This window comes from Calonectris borealis, chromosome 4, assembly GCF_964195595.1.
Source record: "Calonectris borealis chromosome 4, bCalBor7.hap1.2, whole genome shotgun sequence".
Classification (NCBI taxonomy): domain Eukaryota; kingdom Metazoa; phylum Chordata; class Aves; order Procellariiformes; family Procellariidae; genus Calonectris; species Calonectris borealis.
The window spans coordinates 42,547,173-42,565,513 of NC_134315.1; the positions used below are offsets into that span (position 1 = coordinate 42,547,173).

The 18,341-nt window shown below is 42.3% G+C and overlaps 1 protein-coding gene across 1 annotated transcript in view; it reads right to left on the reverse strand.

The window, feature by feature from the left end:
• GALNTL6 (polypeptide N-acetylgalactosaminyltransferase like 6) overlaps window positions 1-16,639 on the reverse strand; it is a 496,893-nt gene extending 480,254 nt beyond the window's left edge. Inside the window, exon 1 of the mRNA XM_075149329.1 lies at window positions 16,421-16,639. Within this exon, the coding sequence (XP_075005430.1) occupies window positions 16,421-16,549 (129 nt within the window). The 5' untranslated portion in view covers window positions 16,550-16,639. The remainder of the gene's footprint in view (window positions 1-16,420) is intronic.
• Window positions 16,640-18,341: the final 1,702 nt, after the last annotated feature.

The window sequence follows — 18,341 nt, forward strand, 5'->3', positions numbered from 1 at the left end:
AGTTCAAGGTCAGGTTGGACGGGGCATTGAGCAATCTAACCTAGTGAAAGATGTCCCTGCTCATTGCAGGGGGGTTGGACTAGATGATCTTTAATGTCCCCTACTGCCCAACCCATTCTATGATTTTAAAACTAAATTCCAGGAGAGTTCTTTAAAAACACCTTTTCCATCTTAGATATACTGCTTTGCATTAATAACTTCACATTATGCCATTCACTTAAAAAAAAAAAAAGAAAAAAAAAAAAGAAGGAAAGGGAAAAAGAGAGAGAAGCTTTTATCTTCACCAGTTACTGCCAGCAAACTCTTAAGTGGTGTTCTGGTAAGCACCTGGCAATTCCCTGACCAGCTCAGCCTATAGAATCCTAATGAATAAGGTTTCCTGTAAGTAACCTCTACTGAGGCATCGGGGAAAGAAAAGATTTTTTCCTTTATTCTTAGTTGGTTAAATACACATTTCTGTGGTAGAGCCTATTCATATTGAAATCCAAAATACAGCCTTGATATCAGACAAAATTCAATACCAGGAAAATGGAACCATTTGGAAATAGCAAAACATCACGTTCGTATCTATACGTACTCAGGAGTTCAAGTTACAGAGGAATGAATGTACAGCTCTGCAGATATTCCACAAAGTAATTTAAATATTTTAAGGCCATGATCTCCTCTATATATGCAATGTATCAATGTAGGCAAATATTTCCCTTCAGTATTAAAAAAAAAAAAACAAACTGAAATGAAAACCACAACGCCCCCAAGATGTTCACATATACTGACTCAATACCACGATCTCAGACTTGAGATGTTCCTTATGACACTCTATCATATTCAGCAAGACCCTGTTTTATCCTGAGGAGGAAAAATTTAACACTATTTAGGAGAGAGAAAAAGAGAATATGTTGCATAAAAATTAAAAGCAAATTAAGTACGCAGAAGACTCTGGCATCCTATTGCTGGCACCTAACAGAGGATGGAGATGATGGGGATCAATGCCCCTATAAGTGTCAATTAAAGTTTAGAATCTTGAAATTGTGTCTTTAGTCTTCCTCAAATATTAACTCATGCACCAAGACATGCATTTCTAATAGGAAAATGCATAAGGCGCATGCTTTCTCCATGTGCCACACCTCAAATTCATTTTGGAGCGGCAACACTGAACCTGTCTGGCATTTATTATTCTTTCTGGCTTACCAGAACACTCGCCAGCAGCCAGGAACTCATTCAAAAGCTCCTGTTCCACAACTTGATTTCCTATCAGCAGCTACGATGGATGACTTTAACTTACACATTATTAGTTTAAGAATGACTTTTATAAAAGTCATACAAAAAGGTCCATCTAGACAACTACCTGTTTCTGACAGCGATCAATAGCAAATCCTAAAGACAAGACACAAATACATGGCAAGCAAACTTCACTTCCCTACAATATCCTTCCAGCCTCCAGCAACCGGTGGTTCAAGGACTTTGCAAGCCAGAAGCACTGTCTTTAGCCCTAATGGATTTTTTTTCCATGAATGTATTCGTTCCTTGAAGCCATGTAAGCTTTTAATATCCACAATTCCTGGTTCAGAAAGCTCCATAGCTTAATAACCTTTTGTACGAAGACCTGTACCTGTCATTTGTTTTGAACCTGGTACAGTATTTAATTTGATGCTATTATTTCTATTGAAAGAGAGAGTGAATAAAGTGATCCCTGCATATCTTTTCCATTTTACTTTCTTCTCAGATACCTCTATCGTATTCTCAGTCCTCTCATCAGTCACTCAACAATGAAGCCTTTACTTAATTCAGTTACCCTTGATAAGTATCTTTTCCACCCCATCTGTGATAATTACAATTGCACAAGCATTGCATACAGTATTTGAGAGTACACAATGAATTTACACAGTAGTCATAACAATGTTATCCTCCTTGAAATGAAAGCTAACATTTTCATAAAACTAATATAAGCATCAAGAACTCCTTCCTGAGTAGCAATTACTATGTCAGAAATTATTGCTGTATATGTAAAACTAGGATTATTTACTTCCCCATATACATTATTTTACATTTATCCACATTTTACTTCAGAGGACTAGACGAAGAAAGACAGAAGATTATGTGGAGAGATATTTAGCTATAGCAGTAAAATTCTGCCTGTATCCTACCCCAAATTTCCCATTTATTATTTTCTCTCTCTTCCGTTATATAAACTCTGCCCATTATAATGAATCTTCCAAACACTGGCTATTGATCCCACAGATGATTTATTTATGCCCCTGTTTCCTAGGCATAGATCATCTTAGTTTTCAAGCACCTTGGAAGTACCTCAGACTAATAACAACCCCAAAACATAAAAGGGTTTTTATTTTCCTTCCCATGATTCTTCTGAGGGAATTGGAATGAATCTTTCTGGTCTTGTTTTACATTTTGTTTCTCCTCTTAAGCGGCTTGATGTTCAAGATCTCTGCTGATCTCTTGAGCGTGTCAGTCACTGCCAACTCGCTGTTCTCCGACACAAGGTAGGAGTCTTAATTTGAAACACTTTTTTTATCCCTCTTAGATAGTTAATAGGCGTCTAAATCAGTTGAAAATATTGTTCTGGGGAGATGCATATTCTGTTTATTTTAAGCAAATTCCTACAAGTTCTGTGTAGGTGCACTTTCGGGCCATGACCGGAGCCAGTTTTCAGCTCCTTTTCCAGAAGACCAATTTAACAAGAAAACTACAACCACAGCCTAAAGTTACTGGTGAAACTTAAGGAGTTACTCAAGCTCCCAAAGCACTGCCAAACCTGTGAAGTCCAATGTCTTTGAAAGGTGGGCAATGCCAGTTTTACTAAGATGAGACTGCATTACTAAATTTTGTTATTGAGCTGATTTTTGTTTGTTTGTTTTTTAAATTTGCAGCATAAGCTGCCCATATGTCGTGGTTTAACCTGGCAGCAGCCAAATACCACGCAGCCGCTCACTCACTCCCCCCACCCCCAGCGGGACGGGGAGAGAATCGGAAGGGTAAGAGTGAGAAAAACTCGTGGGTTGAGATAAAGAGAGTTTAATAGGGAAAGCAAAAGCCGCGCACGCAAGCAAAGCAAAACAAGGAATTCATTCACCACTTCCCATGGGCAGGCAGGTGTTCAGCCATCTCCAGGAAAGCAGGGCTCCATCACGTGTAACGGTTACTTGGGAAGACAAACACCATCACTCCAAACGTCCCCCCTCCTTCTTCTTCACCCAGCCTTATATGCTGAGCATGACGTCATATGGTATGGAATAGCCTATTGGCCAGCTGGGCCAGCCACCCTGGCCACGCTCCCTCCCAGCCCCCTGCACATCTGGCAGGGCATGGGAAGATGAAAAGTCCTTGACTAGCGTAAACAATACCTAGCAACAACCAAAACATCAGCGTGTCATCAACATTATTATCACACTACATCCAAAACACAGCACTATACCAGTTAATAGGAAGAAAATCAACTCCATCCCAGCCAAAACCAGGACACCATAATATTAGAATCTGGTGGAGAAACTACAGTACATCTTTGCACAGAAAAGCAGACTAGATTAAAGGATAGAGACGTATTTGGGATGTGAAAAAACACATCCCTGCATTTTGAAAAATATGCAATAAGCCCTCGTTCCAGCTCAATTCTAAAGCAGAACACAGCAAGTAACACTTTCCACCTATAAAAGGGAAAAGAAATATAAAGTTACCTGCACAATAATGAAGGATGTGAATTTTACAAGAAAAAATTATTACAGAATTGTCCCACCCTGCACCACAAATAACAGTGATTTCCCACTTGTGTTCCGCAGCCGGGGATAAAACACACTTCCTTCTTATGATTCTCAGCTTGGTGTACCTCACAGACCACCTTAAGGGCTACATCACTTCATATCTAAACACTGCTTGACACCACGCTCTGCCCAGCCACGGCAAATGTGATTCAGGGAGGCCACCCCAGGTCCTGCATCAGCGCATTACCAGGTGTCAAGGCTGTTCGTGTCCACAGTGCCGTGGGGAAACTGAGGCCCTCCTCTCCACATGCACTGCTGTTCCTCAGACATCCTCTGTCTCCAGCTATGGACATCAAAAACACCACGAAGTGTTGGGAAGCGAAGTAAGGCAGCCCCACTAAGAATCTCCCCTTGGTTTTGGTAGGAGCTCAAAGAGCATCACCAGGCTACAGTTTCCACACCAAAACATCCTGAACTACCCAGTCCTTCCAACCTTCAAGCTGCAAAGGAAGAGAGAGACTGTTTTGTCCAAGCACAGGTGTAGTAGCACGGGTCTATTAGGCTGGGGGGATACAGAAGGGGGCGAGTGCACTGACACCCAACATGCCATAAGCAGCACCCACACCTCACTAACTTTTCCCTTTATATCAAAAGACAAACCTGCTTTCTCAGAGCGCTAGTACAAAAAGGTGACCACACGTACAACAGAAGAAAACAAGTTTATAGTGTCTCCTCTTGAGAAGGAACATCAGTTTGATGCATAAAAATATGAAGCATGCTTTATTCACACATTTCCAATTCACTACAACATTAAAAGTCCACAGGTCATGTTTGTACGATGCGGTTAACATAAAACTAAGAGCTTACTGCAATCAAAATAAAATATTCCTCACTGGCACTACTTCAATAATTGACCTAACCTGGGGTCATTTTAGAACAGTTTAAAATGCATCATTAATCCAGGGTATTCCAAAGCAGCTTTACTAATATGTTGTAATAAATTAGAATAGAGAAGCAAGGTTGCAGTTAGCATGCATTTAAAAAAAAACGTAGTATGATAACAACATATGCCAGAGATGCAGATTAGAGCAACATGAAAGAGAAAGCATAGGAAACATGACAGCAACGTGACTTAGAAGTTCCAGAAATATATTTGATGGGATATATTTTCCTTATTCTTCTCCTGGCTGGACATTCTACTCCTTCTCCTTCCTTGACGTTTCCCTCCTATCACTTCCATCCTAACACTCTGGCAGCTTCTCACTCTCCATTATCATTAAAAGAGAGTAGCTGGTCCCTCTAACAACCAGTAAATCGGAAGTTAATCTGCAATATGAAGAAAGTTACTAAATGGAAGAGATGGTCAGTCGTTTGATTATTTTAGATTACACACGTCAGGAGAAAAGCAGGTTAGCAAAGTGTACTGTAAAAACGGCAGCCATGGGCAAGTATTTTTGAACAAACTTTTGTATGGTCTCCTAAAGAAATGTATATGAAAGTCCATTTTCTAAAGAGTAGAAACGACTAACAGGAAAGATTGGAAAGAATCAAGAGCATAAATGAAACGAGCCAACATCTTCATTGCCTACATGAGAAGACTTAGTAGAGAGGAAAAAAAGTTCAGTAGATCATCCAAAGTTATCAGTGTTCGAAAACTGAACATAAAGCCAGCCCACATACAATCTGTGCATAAAGAGGGAGGAGAGACAAAAACAAACCAAAAATCCACATTTATTAAAAAAAAAAAAATGGAAAGTGCCAAAGTACTGAATTTATACTCGTAAACATACGCTTCCCCATGTATTTCCATGGTGTCTTTCACAAAATCTTTCCATTCCTCCTAAGATTGTTAGGGCATGTTACATTATGAAAAATAAACTCCTTCTCCCTGTAGGAAGCAAAGATAATCTCCTCACCTCCTCCTACCCATAAACAAACATAGGCATGTATAAATATACACACACACATATATAAAAAAATAAAAGGAAAAACTCAAAGCCCACACTAATGACAATTTCTGAAGAATCTAGTCTACTAACAATTTCTTTAAAATGCATGGAAGAGTCTCAATTCACTATATTTTAATTCTAAACTCAATTCAGTAAGATTTTTACCCTCATAAGTCACAGAACAAACATTACTACAACACAATAAAAAGGCCAGTTTTTCCAAGACCTCTGTTTGAAGGGGTTACAATGTGCACAGGCAGTAAATACACGTGTCCTGGGCTTGATCTCCTGTGTTTATTTGTCATGCACACCCCTTCCAGATGCAGAAGCAGGTTGCTGCTTAGCATGATGCCATCTCCTTTCCCTTCTCTCGATATAAAATACAATTTTTCTTCATTGCTTCTGAAGGAGACATCTGTTGTGCGTCTTGAGCATTTGAAGAAAAATTTCTTTCTCACTTGTTCATATTGAAGCTGCTTCAATGAAAACACCTCTATCTTCGATAACTGCACTATTACTCTGTGTGGGGTCAGCCTGAACTGCAGCACTCGGAATTTCTGAGTAGTAATTTGCTGAGATACCACCTCCGTTTTACAAAAAGTAAGTCTCACGTTAATAACAACTCTTTGTCAAGCAGTTTCTCTCTACGCATTGTGGATGGATGGCTTAAACAACGTCTCAGCATCTTTACTGCTCTTGGTGCATCCTCTCCTCATGAAGCAAGGAGACAGGGAAGATGGGGAAAGATCACATAAGGTAGTGGACTGTGTTTCCAGTCAGATTTATTTCCCACCCCTCTGCAGCTCTGCTGCTTTCCCTGAAGGAGCTCCAGAAGTTCCCTGCCCTCCTCTGCAGCCCTTCCTGCACACGTGGCATGTCTGTTTGCAGTGCTCAAGATGCCAGCTTTCAATTTTGTTTTTAGATTCCATTAGTATATATAGGCAGTTGGTGGAGGTGAACGCAATTGCACTTTCATGTTAGCAAAGCATAGGCTAATATACATGTTCTGGCTGTGCTTTCATTGGGCTTGTGTCTCTTAAATGGATTATTTTAGGGACAATGGAGAGACAAAATCACTCTTCTCTCAGACCACTGTATAGATCAAGTGGTAATATAGATCAAAATAAAATCTGACCATCATTAGGAGGAGTGTCTCCATATACTTGGAGAAATTCCCACTGCTTCACCATCATTGGGAATTATGTCAAGGATGCCCTTATGCTGAAAAAGATTTAATCTGATTTGAAACACAGGTTAAATATACTGCAGGAATATTTTGCTGTGAGGCTTTTGCATGTCATTTTTGAGTTTTCTGCTAATTTTACAGCCATCCCAAGTACTTTTTATGTCCATGTATGCTGAGTCTCTAATGATTTTGTAACTTTAGTGGAGAATTTGTTACTTAATGTCATAAAAGTTCTGGATTTACATTTTTATACTGGTGTTATAATTGCAAACTTTGATCAGCAGTTTGACTGTTTATGTTGAGCAATTCTGCAAAAACAACATCCGTTCAAGCCTGTCATTCATTTTGTATCCATATCAAATGCAACTTAAAGTGTAGTCATTTATCAGAGCCTGAAAAATAGCAATATATTTCTTGTAGGATGGCATTAATGTGTCTTTTTCATGCATTCCCCATGCTAATATGGAACTACCACTCTGTAGAAAAAGCAATCTAAAAATTTCCAAGATTCAAGCAATCCAATATAATAATTTACCCAGCAATCAAATGAGATATCAAAAACATTAAAGAAGCTGAAACACGTTTTTCAAAAAAAAAAGAAACCAAAACAAAACCAAACAAAAAGGAGAGAAAGAAGCAAGAGACGGAGGTGTGCTGCTATATGTAAAATAAGAGGGCTTTCCCCATTGAAGGGCCACAGTAGGTATTTTGCCTCTCACATGAAAAAAATTGTATATAAAAAGCGTGAACTATTGCATTAAACCATATATTACATTCTGTGCAAGACAGATGATTCAGAGCTGGTGAACCACTGAAGGATACTGGTTCAGCACAAGATTTGGTACAGTTTACAGTCTCTTCAAGTTATCTAGCTCTGGCCAACTACTGCTGCATCTGTGCAGGCTTTGCCAGGGACTGGCAAAATTTTGTCAAGGGTATAGTTAACCTGTGCAGAAGAGAGATTTCAGTTGCCAACATCTGTTGGAGGTAACTCTTGTGGGTGGGAATATCTCAAACCTCCCAAGTATGTGTGCATTTGTTTGACCTTGCCTTCTCTCACACAACCATGTAAAGCTCCAGCAGCATTACCCAAATGTTACATTACAAGCACAACTTTTACCCCAGGGACTGGATGACAAAACAGAAGGAGAAACTGCCTGTGATGGACAATTATCTTATCTAATGCAAAATTGGGAGATTTTAATCACAGTGAGGCAAAAACATATGGGATAAAATACTTATCTCACACCACAGAAGCTGTTAACGCTGCAGGGATACATGTGCAGGGCCTGTATTTCCCAGGCATTGGCTCTGAACGGAGACACGGGGAGCCCTTGCTCTTCCCATCTTCATCTATAAACAGAACTTGTCACAGGCTGGCTATAAAATGTTCTTGCTTGTCCTAAACATTTGTTTGCATCCTCCTGGTACTTAATTTATAGAAAATTATTTTCAGAGGACAACAATAAGTAAACAGGCTAAAATTTTCTAAATAAACTCATCTGTTATTCTATTTTAAGTACAAGTATGAAAAATTATGCTTCTTTAAGCAAATGAGTACCTTAAGTTAGTCTGATAAATCTACACTCACACACTTCAGTGAGCAATCCAATTTCTAACGCACCCTGTATTAACACTGGTGTCCTGACCAAATTCTAGTTCAGATAATTACTCTGCCTAGCTAAATCTCTTAGCAATATCGCATCCTGTCATAAACCACTGTATAGCACAGAAGTAAACTGTTAAATCGCCATTGCATCTTAAGCACAGAATCAATGGTTTATTGCTGATCGATGAAACATTTAAGTTGTATGGGCAAGATTTTCTAGTCTACTATGTCCAATTTGCACTATAAATTTGGCATTAAAAAAAAAAAAAACAACTGCCAAAGCGTAGGAAACGGCACTGGACATAGTGACTCTTAGCTGGCATAAATCCGACAGAAGTTTCAGGGCACTGCATGTTCACGGCACTGCCAGATGACACCGATCTGCAAACTCCTTGTTGCTGCAGCTCTCACGGGGGTTATGGCTCTGAAGAAGACATGCAAATATTCTTCAACTACTTCGGGGAAAAGTCTGGCAGATAGGCTTAAACTGCTGTGGAGGTGGTTTCAGATGATCCAATGAAGCATCTGTCAAATGCCATTATGTCCTGTCACCAGAGATTTGGCAGAAAAATTGAGGCACTGGATGGTAACCAACAGCTGGAGGTGACGGGGGGAAAGGGATGCTGTAGTTATTTGTTAAGTCCACATGTGGCTAGATGAAAGCCTCGTATTTCAGCTCATGACTGCTTCCTAAAGTGAAGGCAGAGGTCTTCAATAAACAGGATCTGACCAGGAGAAAGAGGGGATAGGGAAGTTCTTCAATAAAATTTGCCAAGAGTTCTTAAAATGGCAGCGTAAGATAACATTGTCCCTGTGAAACACTACCTTGAACAGGAACACGGCAGCTCTGACCCTGCAGAGTACAAACATCCAGAAAAGAGTAGGATATTGTAGCCTATATACTTTTATGTTAGCTGCACATACACCTTATCACTTTTATTCCTACAGTTCTCTTAATATATTGCTATTAGTTTGGCGATTAAATAGCTGACTTGAATCACCAGGTGTTGGCATAGACTTGGAGTCATGTCATCTTCTCTATGAAGAAAGAAGTGTGAAAATTATGGAAATGAAGGTGAAGAATTTGAAAGAGAAGCATGAAATCCTATTAAATTCCTGCAACAGATTTTCTTCCTCTCTTTTACCTCTTGAGCAAACCTCCTCAAGTAGGTCTCTTCTAAGCATTTTTTCATAAAGAAGAGGGAAAGGATTTATCTGTTGAAAACATATTTTGAGAAAGATTATCCAGCCAAGCCCATCACCCAGTGAAACTCCTTCAAATGTGACAATTGTCAAAACCAGTTTGAAACCAATGAATCACAATAGAGCTTGACCTTAAAAACCAGTTTACACTGGAATTCTCAGAAAGGAGTTTGTTCAGCAGGTTGACATCTCCTAATAAAGCCTTTTCACATTTTAAAGAAATATTAAAAAACGGGGACTGCTATTTCTTTCAGTCAGCGTAATTTGGTCTCTTGACAGTGAGGAACATTTACGATAGGTGTAGGATTTTTAGCTTGGGAACCCTGAGCTGCGTTGTATTTTACTTGTCAACCTCTGAGTTGATTTTTTTCATCCTTATTTAAAGTAACCAAACATGTCTGCTCCTGGCCCCGATCCATCGAAATAGTTAGCGTACACTCAGTGTTGCTGAAGTCAATTGCTATAAATGTGTGCATCAGTGTATCGCTAGGCAAAGACCATAAGTTACCTGTCTGAGCATTAAAAAAAAAAAAAAAGAAAAGCTGAATTGTTTTTTCTTCTATATGTGAACAGACACCTGCCTACACACACGGTTGCATCCCCACTGAACAGCACACACAGTGGCACAGCGCAGGCTGGCTCCCAACCGGGATGCACCTACGGTACCGCTGCAGTTCCCCAGACCCAAACACAAGAGCTACATTCCCTGCACAGAGAGATGAGGAAGTTTAGGAAAGAAGTGAGCTTCATGTCCCAGTGAGGGGACAAAACACAGCTTGGGTATGCCCCCCTAATCAGTGAGCAATCTTGCATCCCACTGCTTCAATAAGGCCATGGAGTCCCCCTCATCGCAGTGGTCTTTCTACAAGTCCGAATGTTGGTGTGCACAGAGGTTTCTTGATTTTGATTTGGATTAATCTGAAATGACTGTGCTTAAAAAAAAAAAGGTAACTACACACAATAATACTAGCTGAAATGCATTACAAACGTTGAGTTAAATTGAAAGAAAACTAAATATAGAAACCAGTCCGTTTTATCCTGCAAAGTATACTCTCTTTAGTAACATTCCTGAAAATTGATAGGTATTAAATTAACCACAGGAGGGCTCCCTCTGGTATACTGAATACAACAGAAACATACTGTTAATTGCCAAAAATAATATTGTATCTTAAAAGTAACAAAGGTTTTAGACCTCAAACGATATTTTCCTCAGTAGGCTCCAATATATACAGGGGAATAAAATTATACGTGAACAATTCAGATAAACAAGTGAATTACAGAAGTGTTAACTGTATGACTGTTAAATACTTAAACGGCAAATGCAGATTGCCAATGCACTGCATTGTAAGATGCTAAGCTCTGTTTTGCCATGCCATGTATAGGGGCTCTTGGAGCTGACACACCAGCACAGCAATGAACAGGGCTGTAGAATAAGAGAGGATTGAACACACCAGGTCCCAGCTGCTGCTCTGGGGAGAGAAACGAGGACTTGCTTGGAACAGCACATGCATAGAAACTGAAAAACTGAGCATAGAAAGTGAGGCTTCATTTTATCAGTATTTTTTATGGTCGGCCGTGCACTCTCCCAAAATAGTACAAATTAATGTCAGCAATAGTCAAGCAGCTACTTTTGTAGACTTGGGCCTGTTTGTCATTCTATACTTTATTTACTCCTCTGTTAAAGAGAAACAAAACTCTCCTGTCTCACAAGTTTGTGGTGAAAGCCAAAGTAAGTAACTGAGACAGTGGAAGTAAATACATAAGTAACTGACAGTGTCCTGACAGTGCAATCATAGGAAATAGGTGTCTATTTGTGTCCTAACCAAACCATACTTAGCACAAGATTTTGTAGCTGTTGAAATCAACTGAAAAAGCAAGGGAAATTCAGCTAAGTGGAGAAAAAAAGAAAATCTCACTTTCAAGACACAGCTTTTATGCAGCTCCAGAAACAAAATTCACCAACCCAAACTTTGTACTTCACTGGCATCAATAGTGAGTAAACAGAGTTAACTGTCCTGAAACAATTATGATTATCAGAACCTGTGTACTAAGCAGTAGGAAACATTGCACTTTGGAGTAAATTTAAATTTTCACTTCTTTCACGGACTTGAGAAACTAATGACTGTTTGCAAGACAGATTTCCGGCTGAAACCGCTTCCCGGATTCAGTTAGTACTTTCACAGCCACCAGGCTTGGAAGATGGATTTTGTGCCTGTTTGCCAACTACAATACAGGCCCAGGATTTGTAAGAACTAAGTTCTCCTTATCCTGAGGAGTTCATTTAGATCTGTACCTCACCTATCCCAAGAGAAAGATCTAATCATGGGGCTAACCAGACAGAAATACAGAATTCACAGGACAAGGGAAAGACACCGTGACTCTATCCCATGGAAGAAGGCTTTCCCCTGACAGCATGGCTGTATATTGGTCTTTGCTCTGGGCACTGTGCGTGCACCAAAATAAAAAGGGCCAACCCCATTGAGAGCTCCTCCCGCAGAAGTGCCTAAATCAGGAGGTTAAAGTAGCATGCCCCACTGCGCCAAAGCATAAGTGAAACGAAGCCAGAATCTACCTTCTTTCCTTACTTTACACGTCATAGCATTTCAGTAATACACCTATGAATAAGTATTACAGAGCATCTGTGACTAAGAGATGCTGCTGTTCAATCCAATTTTAAGTGAGGAGATTTGACACTGGGAAGCAGGGAGATGACAACTGAATGAAAAAAGTACCCAATGCAGTTGAAATGCATTAGGGGTTACTTCACTAGACTGCCCTCCTTTCAGCCAACCGCGCTGGCGTCCCATAAAAACAGAAAGAAACACCTCTCACAACACTTTTCACCAAATACCTGTATTATGGACACTGGCAAGCTGCTGCAGGAAATTTGATTCTTTCACATTAAGTTATTTTTCATAAATTGAAAGTATAGAAACAGACAGGGATAAAGCCTTACTGTAGCCAAATAAAGCAGCACTAACTTTAGATAGCATCAGATAACCAGGTTTGGACTAGGATTCCATCCTGCTGGTATTGCATTGTTGCTTTTACTCCACAGAAAACAAAACTGAAATGAAAAGTTTTATCAGGATAACTTAGTATTCAAACACCCTGGCCTTGGGATTTTGGCAAAAGAAAAGATCAGGATACTTATATCACATACATAATATTTCAGTGACCAAAAAAAAAAAAAGACAAAGTTAAACTACCTGTAAAAACTGTAATCAAAACTCAAGGACACCATAATGTGTTAAGGAACTTATAAGACTTCTTTAAAAAGGCAATAAAAATACCCTATTCAATTTCCCTTATTCCCATAGTACAGCAAGGAAGACTGATTTTAAAAGAATTAAACCAGAAATTGATTATATTTTTTTCCTCATGTGTACTGCTTTACCGTCAAACTATATTTTATGGAGAGCTTGTTGCACCGTGTAACTCAGAACCTTAATCTGTACCTTTACCCTTGAAGTTCTACTTGTGATAAACCAAAAGTAAATAACAATTATCAAAATATAAATACTAAGACTACCAAGTTCACAAGTGAAAACCTTAGGAAAATATGATAGGTTAAAAGAAAAGTGAGTTTGTATGAAACACTTAAAGGTTAATAACACTTATATCATTAACGCTGTCTGAAATCAGGGTTGTCAATACCATTTTCTCATCTTTTAATCCTTCCTAAAGAAGAAAAGAAGAGCTTTTCTCCTCAGAAACAGAATTTGCACAATGACAAAAAAATATTCTTATGTAACTTATTGCAGCACTATTTTAAAGAATAAAAAAAGTCAACCTATTTTGACACATCAGAATTTCTAGGTAGCACTAAAGAGCACAAGTGCCCTCTTCTAGGCACTGGGAATGACACAGTCCCCAGGGGACACTGTTCTACACATTGATAGAAAATTTTTGCATTGTGGACTGCTTTTGAACTGCTCCTCTGCTTATTGCTGTCAGGATATCAATGCCTCCTCCCTTAGCCTGTTACCCCTCCTTCGCTCTGGTGCTGTGGCAAGCAGCTTAGGTGGTGGGACAGGCTGACAGAGTCCTCATTCACAGGGAAGTTTGGGGGTGTCTGCTTTAGCAATGCATTGGAAAGTTTAATTTTCAACTAGTCAGAAAATCAGGATTTCACTGTGCCATCTCCTCAAAAAACCCTGAAGATCAGTAACATTAATTTAATTGCTATAAAAACAAGATGACGTGTTTATAAGCATTACTGCCATGGTCAGAATACCACTAGACACACCTCATTTTACCCATGAGGGCAAAACCAGTTCAGCCTATGGCTAAGTCATTGACAGCTCTGCCCCTCTTCCATGGTAAGGACATACCATAGCAGCCTGACTGTACATTACTGTCTCATGTGCTGACTCTACGTACATACCTATGTAACCTAACACAACTTCAGAATATATAAGAAAAGTCTGCTGCAGTTTCAGTAGGACTGACCTTTAAACTTGTGTTAAGTCACACTAAGTATTAAGTAATTGAACACCTCAAGGGCAAAGAATGACTGCATTGAGTGTTGAAATTCTTGCATCTCCTACTAACTTAATAGGCAAAAAAAAGTTATATTTCTACTATGATACTACTTCACTATTCTAATGTAGTATTTTATAGTATGACCTCATTTCTAGTGTAGTCTTAAAGAAATACATTGACCATCTTCTTACAATTTCCTTTATATTTAAAAGGGTTGAACTCAAAACTTGTATTTCAACCCTTGTTCCTTGTATGCATTTTGGGTTATAACGTGCACGTCAAAAGACGCAAGTACTGTAATTGCGTTACTCACCTCTACTTCAACCTGCTGTCCTCACTGGGTAATGACATTGCCAACATGACTTCAATTCTGACACTGATAGTGGAATTACGTTAGAGTCAGCTGTAAGGTTCAAAGTTTCATTGCTCATTTTTATTGTTTTCCCATTAAACAGTCCCATTACTGCTCAATTAGTAGTCAGATGGGAAGAAAAGAAAAAAAAAGGAACAAAAAAGGAAGCTAGTAAAAAGCCCCTTTCGGAAAACCTAGGATTTAAAATTTGCTGGGGTCTCATTAGCAAATCTCACTAGCCCTTCATGCATGCTCAGCTGCTGATTTTCCACCATTTTATCCAGAACCTTTTTTTTTCTTAAAAAAAAAAAAAAAAGAGTTATTTCCCTTTGAGTGCTATCCAGTCATGCTCTACTTAGGGTGCAGTCTTGAACATTAGAAATTTCATCTTATGTCAAGGCATGTGTCAAGCCACGCGACAAACACAGAAATCATTATTTGCATTGAACACCTTAGCTTTCCTAAATCACAAAGTAAATTAGAAACTGCAAAGATTACAGTATGCACCTTGTAAACTAATGACTGACACTTATGATCACGTATAATTTTCTTTCAGTAGAAATTACTTCCAACTAAAATCTAGCACTTGACACCTACTGCATTTTAAAACCCTTGGAAAGATAAAGTAAGCTTCAAATTAAGAAGCTATCCCTAACTTCCTCCTGTAGTAATAAAGTATCTTCCATTCAGCATATTTCATTAACCAAAGTTATGATACTTTAGAGGACTAACTTCTGTAATGGATAGCTATATTAACAAAAAATCAAATATGTTACTGTTCAATTGAAGCCGTTGACTTAAATACATTTAGTATGTAGAAAGCGCATTATATACATGGGTGATGACCCTTGAAATTAAGACTACTAATACACTAAAATGATACATGATGCTGTCTAATACACTCTAACATGAAGGCTACGCAAGTGGTAAACAAGCTAAAAGATCAAACAATCCCATAACTTCTTACTAATGATCTATGAAATATTTATATTATATTTAAATTACACTGACAATTACAGTCTAGGAGCATAGCACTGTTGAACAGAACAAATATAAGCTTTGGTAAATTACAGGCAGGCTTTTAAAGCACTGCATTACAACTTCCTAAAACTAAACTTCACTTAATGCAGGTCATACTGTGATTTATAAGCCATACATAAAGCCAGCGAGTTGAAGAATAACTTAAGAAAAAAATAGCTTATGTCAACTGCTGTTATTAATAATGGTGATTGAGGAGATTGTAAACTGGAAATATTTAAAAGTTCGTCGTGACATCAGTCCGACAAGCAGTTACACACAGCGTAGTTGTATCAGGTCACATTAGTAACATTCAGAAGAGAAAAAGACTGTCAGTCACTTCTGTCGAGTTTTCAACAAAAACGCAGAGGAACAAAAAATCTAGGCAGTTAGTTACCTAGATGGATCCCGAGCGATTTTTGCGGGCATACAGCCACACACCAGTTCGAGGAGTATTACAGACAGGCAGACAAATAAAAGTTGCGGTAAAAACTCCACTTCTCGTAATGAAAATTAAGAGACCAGCACCACCCTTGGCTAACCAACGAAGCAAAATCCCACGTCCTCCTAATTTCACAGCCAGCTTCTGTGACTGCTTACCCTTGCCCTTCCCGGGGAAACCCAACCCGGCAGGCTCATTTGTTCGCCCACAACTTTCTGCCTCCAGCGCGGAGGTAGGACGAGCACATGTGCTGCCGCTCTCCGCCTCGCTCCGCTCCCCTCCGCGCCGCCGGCCGCCGCGCCCCGGACCCCTCCGCCGGCGCCGGGCCGCACGCAGCCCCGGAGGGGCGAGCGCCGGGGCCGCGCCCCGAGAGGCGGCAGCCCGCCGCCCGCCCGGCGCAGCGGGGCACGGCGGAGCGGCGCGGAGCACCGCGGGGCAGCGCTCCCGGGCGGCTTCGCACCTACCTGCGGCTCGGCGGGCTTCACCAGGTGCTTTTCCTTGTAGAGAGACCAGAGGCCGATGTCGGGCAGGAAAATCAGAGCCGCGGTGAAAAGCAGCGTCATTTGCAGAAACCGCTTCTGTTTCCTCTTCATGGCCAAAGCCGGGCTGCTCTGGTGACGGCGGCGGCAGCAGCTACCCCGGCACCGCGGGGCCAGGTCCTTCCCTCCCCGCTGTCCCTCGGAGGGGCCCGGCGCCGCGGAGAAACTTCGCCCGCCCGCCCGCCTGCCTCACGACCGCCCGCCCCGTGCCCGGGCGGGGCCGCCCCCCGCGGCGGCGGCGGCAGCGGCGGCGGGGCCGGAGCTGGGGGCCGCTCCCCCCGCCCCGGCGCGGCGCTGCGCGGCGGCGGTGCTGCTCCCGGGGGAGCTCATGGATCCACCTGCGCACGGAGCGGGAAACAGCTCAACGCACAGCCGCGGGGGGGGGGGGGGGGGGGGGGGGGAATAAAAAAAGAAAAGAGGTAAAAAAGCCCCCACAACCCCAGTCCAGTAAACAGCGTTGGCCCGAGGGCGCGCCCCCTCCTCCTGGCTGTAGGGCGCCGTGGGAGCGCTAGCGCTGCGCGGAGCCCCCGCGGCTCGCCGCGCCCGCCCGCCTCACGTCCCCCTGCCTGCCCGGGCCCGGGGCGGGGGGGCGCGGCATTATGAGCTCATCACGCGCAATTTGCTAAGCAAGAGTTTAAATAAAAAATATACGAGGGGAGCGCCGAGGCCGGCGCCGCGGCACAGCGCGCCCCTCCGCGTCGGGGAGGCGGCCAAGGAGGGGGCGGCCCCCGCGACCCCCGCCACCACGTGCGCCCGCCGGGCCGGGCCGGGGGCGGGCAGCTCCGGGCCCGCCCCGCCGCGCCCCCTCATCCTGGCCGTCCCGTGTGTGCCATCCGCCGGCTCCGCGTTTTTCCGCGCCGGCGGGCGAGGCAGCGAGCGGAGCCCCGCGGGGGCGGCCCCCGGCGCGGGGACCGCGGGCCAGAGCCGGGCGGCGCCGCCGCCGCGCACCGGGGCCGGGGCTTGCAATTCCCGTTCCGGTCCGTCCTCCACGGCGCTACGTGAAGCGCGGGGGGAACCGCGCTGAAAGCCGGCGGGCGGCTCCCTGTCCGGGGGCCTGGGCCGCTGCGCCAGGCAGTGCCGGGCGCTCACCTGCCGGGGGCTGCCGCGGCCCCCCCGCAGCGCCGCCTTCCCCGCGGCCGCCCGGCCGTCAGCCCAATAACCCCTGCCTTCCCCGCACCGCGGGGGCTGAAGTCACCCTCGGCTCCGGGAGCGGCACCGAGGGAAGTTGATGTTCAAAGCGATGTCGCTCCGGTTGTCGGCTCTACCCTGATCGTTGCATCAGACCCGATTGGGCTTCTCGTCCGAGTTCAGCTGCTCGCTCTGGCTACGTAGTGCAGTTATCCATTCTTCTCAAACTAACTCCTCTCAGTGAAACAGGAGGACACTTAGGTTAAGCTTACTAGGACCTAGTGCCCTTTCAGCCTCATTGCCCCAAAGAATGGGAAAACGTGTACCAGACTTGTAACATTAACGTGTCTAGAATGAATATTGAAAAATAAAGGTATATCTAACTTCCTTTTTTTCTGCCCTGCATACAAAAAGCTATCACTTCAATTAGAGTCCATATTTCTATCGGTGGCTAAAATATTTCTGAATGTCTAGGTCTAAATCCTGCAGTGAGAACCCTCTTTCTGTAACAAAAGTGCATCTCTACAAATGGTGAGAAGTAGTCGTGTCCTTTTTCACAGGCAAGATCGATCTTGTCCATCCACAGAACTGACTTGTGCAGAAAGCATTTCCTACACATGCACAAAATAGTAAAAGAGGCAGTTAAAGGTTATTTTTAGGAGAGTAGCTGGAGATAAAGGAATGCTTGTGGGAGGAACAGCAGTACTCTGAACGCTGA